General features: G+C 40.9%; 1 protein-coding gene across 2 annotated transcripts in view; it reads left to right on the forward strand.

The window, feature by feature from the left end:
• The window catches only part of SETBP1 (SET binding protein 1), a 380,871-nt gene that overhangs the window by 284,298 nt on the left and 86,138 nt on the right, over nucleotides 1–10,435 (forward strand). Inside the window, exon 5 of one of the 2 annotated variants that reach the window (XM_027770260.1) lies at nucleotides 70–513. The exons of the other annotated variant lie outside the window; for it this stretch is intronic. Within the exon in view, the coding sequence (XP_027626061.1) occupies nucleotides 70–74 (5 nt within the window). The 3' untranslated portion in view covers nucleotides 75–513. Of the gene's footprint in view, nucleotides 1–69; nucleotides 514–10,435 lie in introns of those variants that run through there. 2 annotated transcript variants of the gene reach the window in all.

Below are 10,435 nucleotides of genomic sequence, written 5' to 3' on the forward strand. Positions count from 1 at the left end.
CTATAGTTTCAAAAACATGTCATTGTTTTTAAACAAATATGTATTACATATCTACCTACATTGCATCAGGATAGTGAATACAGGAAGACTTCTATGACCCAGCTGGTGCCCTCCTGGGTTGCCATTGCAAGACAAGAAGATGCACGTGGAGACGGAGAAGGCCCTTGGGATGGCTTGTGGATGACTTGTGGTGCCGAGATGTGTGCCCAGCAGCCCATGGGAGCAAATGGAGAAAGTAGGCGGTGCTCCCTGGTGATTCAGAAAAGATAGCATTTAAATGAAGCTTTGAGGACCTGCTGGCTGGAACAGAAAGTGCAAAGACTCAAGCCATGATGATTCTGGGTGTGGCGGCCTTACATGCTGTGAGGTGAGCAGGAGAGGCAGATGAAGAGGAGGGACTGATATGACAGCAGAGGAGTTTGGACTGTTGGTCTTGCAGTTCAGGATGCCACTCAAAGGCTTTAAGCTAGCTAGAGGTGGAGGCTGGGCGATATCCCGAGTTGTGTTTTAGAGCAGAGCTTTGCAAACTATCTGTAATTGAAAAACATTTTTTGTCCTTTTCCTTAATCAATTACTGATTAATACCTATATAAAAGATAATTAAAATAAATTTCTAGAAATATGAAGTAAAAATAAACTACAATGGCTTACAAAATACAATTCAGATTTGTTTATTATGAGATGATATAAAAATGAAACCTCTCTGTCAAATTATTACTTAACTTTCCAAATGCTTCCTCTCGATTTCTGTAAGTCTATGTAGAGACTGATCTACGGGCCATATGTAAGCAGCACTGCTTGAGGACAAAGGCTCCATCAGAGAATAAACAATGCACCTCAGCCTGGTCCCTTGGCTTGGGAGTTAGGGAGCTGGATCCCATATGGGTGACTGGATGGTCTCCAATCCCAACCCCAGTGGCTTGTAAAACATGCCAGACACATGTGCATGCATACTCCAAATCCTGAAAGGATGGAGAAATGGAAGAGAAGAGATTGCAAAGTAAGACCCACTGAGTGGTGATTTCTTCTCCCTCTCTCTATCTCTCTCTCTGGCAAGTACACATGCCATCTGACAAATAAACAAAAGAAATAAAAAGGAAAGAAGGAAAGAATAGAACAGAATACATTTTTGCATGAAGAGGTAGGAGGCAGAGATCACTAGGAGGCAACTATAAACTACAATGAAGAGAGATTCTGAGTCTCAAAACGAAGGTAACTGAGGAAGGGTTGGGAGTAGAGACAGGAGCAAAGCTGGGAATAGAGGCTGAAGGAATCCAGCTTTATTCACCCTTTATACTGTGATGTTTTCACCACATAAAATGCTTTGAGATTTTTTTTTTGGGGGGGGAGAGGTTTTTGCTATAGGGCGCGTGTACTCGCCAGACAGAGACAGAGAGACAGAAAGCGAGAAATCACCCCCCAGAGGGGATGGCCACGCCGCAATCCCTTCTCCTCCATCCTCTCGAGATCTTGGGCATACATAAACACGCACCCGGCATGAGTTTAAGCCACCGGGTTCGGGACTCGAACCGTGGTCGACTACATGGGAGTCCAGCGACATAGCCATTACGCTAACTGCTGGTTCCCTGAGGTTTTAAACTAAGACCCAGAACGGTTCTCTGCTTCTGATCTGGTAGTAACCAATGTGGCCTCGTGGGCACAGCATAGATGAGGGTGCTAGATTTACCCAAGTCTGGTAAAACAACCAAGACACAACTAGATCCATGTCTATATCTATCTATAGATGTACCTATATGTATTTGTACATACTGAACAGAAGAGAAAGGTTGTACCTGATCTTTTTAAAATATTGATAAAAGAGAATTTCCCAAATTCTCACAGTGTTAAGAGCATGCCAGTTTCACCAGAAAACATAAATTTCACTTATGTTCATAATATAAAATATGCTATGTAGAGGAAAAAAAAAAAAAAAGAAAACAAAGGTACCTAAGTAGAGATAATATTCGATTTATAGTATTGGCCTGTGCATGACTTTCTTTTTTTTTTGGAGAGGTTTTCACTATAGGGCGCGTGCACTCTCCAGACAGACAGAGAGAGATATAGAGACAGAAAGCGAGAAATCACCCCCCAGGGGGGATGGTCACGCCACAATCCCTTCTCCTCCATTCTCCTCTTGGGATCTTGGGCACGCATGCACATGCGCCCGGTGTGAATTTTTTTAAGCCACCAGGTCCGGGACACGAACCGCGGTCGACTACATGGGAGTCCAGCGACATAGCCATTACGCTAACTGCTGGTCCCAGCATGACTTTCTTTAAGAAGTACATTACTGTCTGTTTGCTTTTGCTGAGCATGTATAGCTCACAGTGACACTCTTCAAATCTGATTTGACCAATATCTGTTTATTAACGTCTATGTATGTGTGTGAGTGTGTGTGTAATAAAAAAGATGCAAAGATATGAGAAAGTTTCAGAGCCAAAAGATAAATTCTCTTCCACTTTAATATTTTAACTTCTCTGACCTGAGCAGTGCTTCTACACTAGAAAAGAACTTCATCAATAGGAATCTGGGAATACGGTGTAACAAACACTGTTTGCATCTTCAGTTCTGTTAGATGCAGGACACTGTAACTGTCCCACCTGTGGAGACCATCCCTTTACCCCCACCATTTATCACTTAACAACAGAGACAGAGTTTAGACTTTGATTCCACTCTCTTGTTGGTTACTTGCCTTACAGTAAAATAAATTCACTTTTGATACCATGTACAGGTTTTTTTTTTCCTTTTTGAGATTAATAATCCAATCATTGAATAAATCTAGTAATTCATGAGTTACTAAAATTTGAATGTAAATAACCATTGTGTGCTAGGGATGGCTTGATGTCCTAAAATCAATTCTCAGCATTGTGTAGCATCCTGAAAAATGTTGGTAGGTATTCTGTGAAAAAAGTATTTGATTAACAAATATGTTTATTTTATATTGGAATAAACAAAAAGCTATGATTATCTACTACATAACATCTTATGGTTTTTAACACACCAGTGAATGATGCAAGTCTGTCTGCAGAGGATAAAATCACTTTCTCCCAACTTACCTGATTTTACAACTCTTAATTTCCCCAAGCCCACCCATTAATATCAAAGAATGTGAATATCAAGGAATATTAACATTCTGCAAAAGATGGGTTAGGACATTAAATTAATCTAGTTTGATCTCCTAAAATCAACACTGGCAGAATCCAGGTTCAGAGGGTTGAATAGTCTAGCAGTAGTGGCCAAGATTGGACTAGAACATAGGACACCAAGCCTGGGGCTCTTTGTACCTTCTCTCTCTTTCTCTTTCTCTTTTTTTAAAGGGATTTTCTCTATAGGGCATATATGGTCTCTGAAGAGACAGCAAGAGACAGAGAGACAGAATGAGAAATCAGCCCTTGGGGGAAATGGCCACCTCACAATCCTTTCTCCTCCATTCTCCTCTTGGGGTCTTGGGGTCTTGGACAAGCATGCACATTCTCCTGGAATGAGTTTTATGTCACCAGGGCTGGGACTATGTGGGAATCCGGCGACATAACCATTATACCCTCTGCTGGTCCCCTGTACCTTCTTTCTACCTTGACGAATTATTTCCCCAAATGCCACCATCCACAGACTGTGCACATATATTCAGTCTCTGATGAAACAGCCTTTGAAAGAGGAATACATACTTACACGTACACAGGAGCTCCTTGGGGATCAAGACCCCTTTTGCACAAGACCAAGCAACATGCTAAAGCAGGAAGCAGGTGCTGCAAAACAGCAGAGGAGACCACAGTGGCCTTTGGAAGCTCCTTGTTTGTGGTCCGTATTAATCCCAGGCTGTTGCAAAGGCCAAAGCTTGGCTCGCATTTGAGATCTGAAGCTCTGACATTCAAGGAGTTCCAAAGCAAATGAACCTGAGTGAGTAAATAATTAAACCACAAAGAAAAAGCTTGTATTTTTTTTTTTAAAAATGTTAGCAATCTGGTGTAAACTCAGAAAAACCAGATTGTAGGGAAGTATAATAATCTGGCCTTTATCAGTCCCGCTGTCCCTAGTCTGGGTGCCAGAACACATGCAGAAGCTCAGTAGTGAGCTGTCCTGTATTTAGAGTCTTGGAATGGTGATCCAGGCTTTCCTCCTCAGGGTTAAGGTATTGTTCAGGCTAAGTAGGAGAATAATCAGTTAGATTTATTATTTGCAGGTGGTAGAGGCACAGACTTCAAAATGCCTAGATTTGAACCCCAGTTCTGTCACTGGCTGGGTGATTTGGGTGAGTTATTTACTTCTCTGTGCTCCAGCTCCTTCATCTGAAATGTGTGAGTACTGACGTACAGCATCATAGATAACGTTACAAAGATTAAAGGTGTGACTTTATGTATTGATTAGATGCCTAAAATAGACCCTGGCACATAGGAAGTGTTCAAAAGTACTTATATATTTAATTTTTTGTTGTTGTTATTCTAAGGCAACGGATCCTGGGAATAAAACAGAAACATCCTTTGGAATGAGACATGCTTGTGATTAATTTCTAGCTCTGTACCTTACCAGCTCTGTGACCATATTATATAACTTAACTGCTATGAGCCTCAGTTTCCAAATCTATAAACAGAGAAAAATAAACTCTCTTTTGGAACCTACCATAAAGATGAAAAGAGCTGATCTAAGGAAAGAAAAAAAAAATTTGTAATTATTATTGCTGAGCCCATGAAAATGTCATTTGTACACTTTCTCATCTATTCTGGATAGATATGGAAAAAGAAATGGAGGAAGTATGTGTGGATAGCTGATATATCCTGGGGAAGGAGAAGAAAGAAAGGAGTGAAGAAAGGAGGGAAGACAGATAAGCTTAATCTAACTTTGGTTATAAACCCTGGCCAATATGCAATCAAGAATGAGCACTAGCCAGAAAAACTGGCTGCAGCTGGCAAATGTCCCAAATCATTCTGTAGAACGAGGGCCCAGGAGTAGGGAAATGCTTCTTGATGGATGAATTGGATTGTGAATAAAATGCTGCCTTCCAGGCACTAGACTTTGAATTACCCTGATATGTTGATTTAATTCAGAACCTGGATGTTTCCTGAGCATTGACTTTTTAACCTTAATTGTCTTCTGATTTATTAGTAGATTCCTGTGCTTTTTATGTTTCCCTGGTAAAAGTTAAAACCTGCTTCCCAGAATGATGCTGTAACTTAGGACAGTTCTTAGGGGTGCAGGCTTGATTCACAGAGGCTGATGTATGTAACCTCTAACCATTAGTGTAGCCGCAGTCACAAGCCCAGAGCTTGACCCAGCTGAAGGAGAGAGGTCCAGGGAGCCTCTCATTTTGCCCCCTTCTCCCAGCCCTTTCTGTCTTCCTCCATATCTCTAGCTAAAAGTGATACTCATTGTTTGTTATGAAAATAAGCAGTGCTTATGAATTGTTGAAGTCCTTCTCAGTCCTTTTATTCTTTTTTTTGAAGAGGTTTCTACTATAGGGCACGTGTGCTCGCCAGAAAGAGAGAGACGGAGAGACAGAAAGCAAGAAATCACCCCCCAGGGGGAGATGGCCACGCCGCAATCCCTTCTCCATTCTCCTCTTGGGATCTTAGGCACACACACACACACACACACACACACACACACACACGTGCCCAGTGTGAGTTTAAGCCACCGGGTCCGGGACTCGAACCGTGGTCAACTACATGGACATCCAACGACATAGCCATTACGCTAACTGCTGGTCCCTCGGTCTTTCTACATCTACCGAAAAGTTCACTTTCCAGTTAGAGAGCTGTGTGTTCTCCTTGTTCTTGAGTCTGAGACTAGCTACATAGCATCATACCACTTTCCAGATTCCTGAAACAGAGCCATCTTTCCACCTCAGCCAGGGTTGTAACCAGCCCATGGGCTGACACTGGTTTAGGAAGTACAAAGAGAAAACCATCTTCCACTATTCCTCAGCTTGCAAAGGAAACTGACAGTCACAATCGATGACATAAAATACTGAGACAGGCTCATATTTTAAGAGTATCAATACAGACTTTTACCCTCAGAGGCCCTGATTTTCAAGAAGCATCCCATTCTGTTTATTGCAAGCCAGTTTCTTTTGTGTTCCTACTGCAGAGTAGGCAAGGGTAGAAGCAGAAAGCTAGGCTTGGGAATAAGTTGTCTGCCTGCACAAAATAAATAAATCATGGTATTTTATTTTACATCTTGTGATAATAATCACAAAGAGCAAATAAAACAAAGCCTACATGAGTGAGCATTAGGAATCCAACGCTAATAGTATGTTACTGCCCAGTATTTATACTCTTCATAGCATCTGACAAAGCTAGGCTTGGGAATAAGTTGTCTGCCTCCACAAAATAAATCATGGTATTTTATTTTACATCTTGTGATAATAATCACAAAGAGCAAATAAAACAAAGCCTACATGAGTGAGCATTAGGAATCCAACGCTAATAGTATGTTACTGCCCAGTATTTATACTCTTCATAGCATCTGACACCTCCTTTATCTGCCATGATCCTCACAAGCTCCCTCACCACTGCCAACGTGGACAGGGCTAAATATAATTAGCCCAGTTTAATAGACCAAACAGATGAGGAGACAAATTGCAAAGAGGCATTATTGAATGTCAAAATACAAAGCTATGTTGCTGTCACTCATAACAAACTGGGTAGCACCAAGCATAGTGAGTCTTCAGAGTTGGGACTTGGAGACATTGTATTTGCTAAGCCCTGTGCAGTGTCCTCCATGGCTGGCTTGGTTGCCTGCCCCGATGGCTGTCAGGACACGTTTTTAAAGCTACAAAATGTGCCACCATTTGACTTTCTTCATAAAATATCTCCAGGTATCCCAGATCTCTGGAAGATCACATAGACACAAGTATCCTGCAGATGAGATGTGGATAGTGAGCCTCAAGAAATGAATAATTTGACTAGGATCCCAAATATGTCTGACTTTGGAGTTATTGCTTTTTTTCTTCCACCAAGCTTTTGATTTAAACAAATAATTTATTCTACAAATACTGATTACAGTGCCTGTGAGGCTGGGGTGGGATAACAGGATTCCTCTCACCTCTAGAATACAGGGCTGAGCTCCCATTGGGTTAATGCTACTGCAGCAAACTCCATCAAAGACCTTCTTGGAGGACCAGCAGATAGTGTAATGGTTACATCACTAGACTCTCATGTAGTTGGCTATGGTTTGAGTCCCAGATTCAGTGGCTTAAAACTCATGTGGGGCATGTATGCATGTGTACCCAAAATCCCTAGAGGAGGATGAAGAAGAATGGATTGTGGGGGTGGGGTGATTTCTTGCTTTCTGTCACTCAGGTGAGGGCACACACCCATCAGCAAAAAATCTCTCAAAAATAAAGGACTGTCATAGACTTTCGGCCCAGTCCCCGGAGCCTCTCCATTTGCTTCCCATTACACTCTGAGAGGTCAATTCCAGTATGTTTAGTGATTTTTTTTTTCTTGAAACCATATTCTTGGAAACTTTCTGTTTTTTAACTTTGCCTCTAAACCATTTGTATATGTCTGGTTCTTCGTTCTAGGATAATGTCAAAATAATTGCTTTATTTTAATAAAATGTACAGTCCTACTAGCCGTGTCCATATGAAGTTTGGCTCTGTGTACAATCTTGAAACAAAACGGTAGCCAGTGAAGATTTCTGAATAGCATTCTCTTCTATGATTTCAAAGATAATTTAGTAGAGTTTGGCCTCTGGGGATGATCACAACGCTATATGACTCAATTGTGACTTGCGGGGTGATACTTTTTGTGTGTTATATGAATCTGAAATGTTGAGGGATGAATTGAGCTGGTGATTTTGCTATAAGGATTTGGGAAGAAAATATTCCAGACCTACTAAGTGTTCTCAGAGAATCCACACTGATATAAAAATCAGTAATGCCTCTTACATGTAAGAGAATCAAAACAGCGCCAACATACTAGAAAAACTCTATGCAATTTAATAGTTCTTAATTTTTCTTAACAACATTCATTGAATATATATTGGCTGACAGGCAGAAATATGTGACCATCTTGGTTCTCCTTTTATGTTCCTCATTTAATTGATTTATGAATACAGTAGTTTCTTCCTGATTACTAAGTTCATGTTTCTGAAAGCCTCCGTGGATATCAGTTTGGAGGTAACAAAAATACAGAGTTAATCTACACAGCACATGTTGACTTAGTGCCACTGTCTGAGAGTCCTGGTAAGAGCAGTGACCAGGGTAAGCTTGTAGCATGGTGGTTTAGGTAGCTGAATCTCACATGTCCTACTGTGTAGTTTGAGACCCAGACCCAGTGGTTTGAAAAATACTCCCTGTGTGTGCATGCATATGCAAAATCCTGAGAAGAGAATGGAGAAGGAATTGCAGCATGGCCATCCTCTGAGAGATACTTTCTCACTTTCTCTCTGTCTCCAGCAAGCACATGAAAGAAAAAAGAAAGAGAGAGGGAGAGAAAGAAAGAAAAAGAGAGAAAGGAAGGAAAGAGAGAGAGAGAGTGAGAGGAAGAAGAAAAAGGGAAAGAAAAGTAACTACAGTTTAGTAGGGTTTGAAATGAGGAAATTTTACTACAATATGTATGAAGAGAGCCAATTTCATAGATCATAGAATCTCAAAGTTAAAAGGGACCTTAGAGGTCATCCAACCCAAAATAGCTTCTCTGATTTGTACATGTCCTGTGCCACAGTCCTTCACTTAGGGGAAAAAAAAAAGTCTCTAGAAACTTAGTACTATATAAAAACATAAGACAACCAAGATCATCCCTGAGCAGCCTCAGCTTCCCCTGCCCCTCTATCAAACAAGAGAGTATAGCAGGACCAGCAGTTGGTGTAATGGCTATGTCATTAGATTCTAATGTAGTTGATTGTGGTTCGAGTCTTGGACCTGCTGGCTTAAACTCACGGCTGGTACATGTGCATGCATGCCCAAGAACCCAAGAGGAGAATGGAGGAGAAGGGATTGTGGCATGGCCATCCCCCCTGGGGAGTGATTTCTCGCTATCTATCTCTCTGTCTCTGTTTGTCTTTCTGGTAAGCACACATGCCCTAAAGCAACCCCCCCCCCCCCCCCAACACAAAAATGTCAAAATAATTGCTTTATTTTAATAAAATGTACAGTCCTACTAGCCGTGTCCATATGAAGTTTGGCTCTGTGTACAATCTTGAAACAAAACGGTAGCCAGTGAAGATTTCTGAATAGCATTCTCTTCTATGATTTCAAAGATAATTTAGTAGAGTTTGGCCTCTGGGGATGATCACAACGCTATATGACTCAATTGTGACTTGCGGGGTGATACTTTTTGTGTGTTATATGAATCTGAAATGTTGAGGGATGAATTGAGCTGGTGATTTTGCTATAAGGATTTGGGAAGAAAATATTCCAGACCTACTAAGTGTTCTCAGAGAATCCACACTGATATAAAAATCAGTAATGCCTCTTACATGTAAGAGAATCAAAACAGCGCCAACATACTAGAAAAACTCTATGCAATTTAATAGTTCTTAATTTTTCTTAACAACATTCATTGAATATATATTGGCTGACAGGCAGAAATATGTGACCATCTTGGTTCTCCTTTTATGTTCCTCATTTAATTGATTTATGAATACAGTAGTTTCTTCCTGATTACTAAGTTCATGTTTCTGAAAGCCTCCGTGGATATCAGTTTGGAGGTAACAAAAATACAGAGTTAATCTACACAGCACATGTTGACTTAGTGCCACTGTCTGAGAGTCCTGGTAAGAGCAGTGACCAGGGTAAGCTTGTAGCATGGTGGTTTAGGTAGCTGAATCTCACATGTCCTACTGTGTAGTTTAAGACCCAGACCCAGTGGTTTGAAAAATACTCCCTGTGTGTGCATGCATATGCAAAATCCTGAGAAGAGAATGGAGAAGGAATTGCAGCATGGCCATCCTCTGAGAGATACTTTCTCACTTTCTCTCTGTCTCCAGCAAGCACATGAAAGAAAAAAGAAAGAGAGAGGGAGAGAAAGAAAGAAAAAGAGAGAAAGGAAGGAAAGAGAGAGAGAGAGTGAGAGGAAGAAGAAAAAGGGAAAGAAAAGTAACTACAGTTTAGTAGGGTTTGAAATGAGGAAATTTTACTACAATATGTATGAAGAGAGCCAATTTCATAGATCATAGAATCTCAAAGTTAAAAGGGACCTTAGAGGTCATCCAACCCAAAATAGCTTCTCTGATTTGTACATGTCCTGTGCCACAGTCCTTCACTTAGGGGAAAAAAAAAAGTCTCTAGAAACTTAGTACTATATAAAAACATAAGACAACCAAGATCATCCCTGAGCAGCCTCAGCTTCCCCTGCCCCTCTATCAAACAAGAGAGTATAGCAGGACCAGCAGTTGGTGTAATGGCTATGTCATTAGATTCTAATGTAGTTGATTGTGGTTCGAGTCTTGGACCCGCTGGCTTAAACTCACGGCTGGGGCACTTTGAATAATGCCC

The sequence above is a fragment of the Tupaia chinensis genome, unplaced genomic scaffold, assembly GCF_000334495.1.
Source record: "Tupaia chinensis unplaced genomic scaffold, TupChi_1.0 Scaffold000119_1, whole genome shotgun sequence".
Lineage (NCBI taxonomy): Eukaryota > Metazoa > Chordata > Mammalia > Scandentia > Tupaiidae > Tupaia > Tupaia belangeri.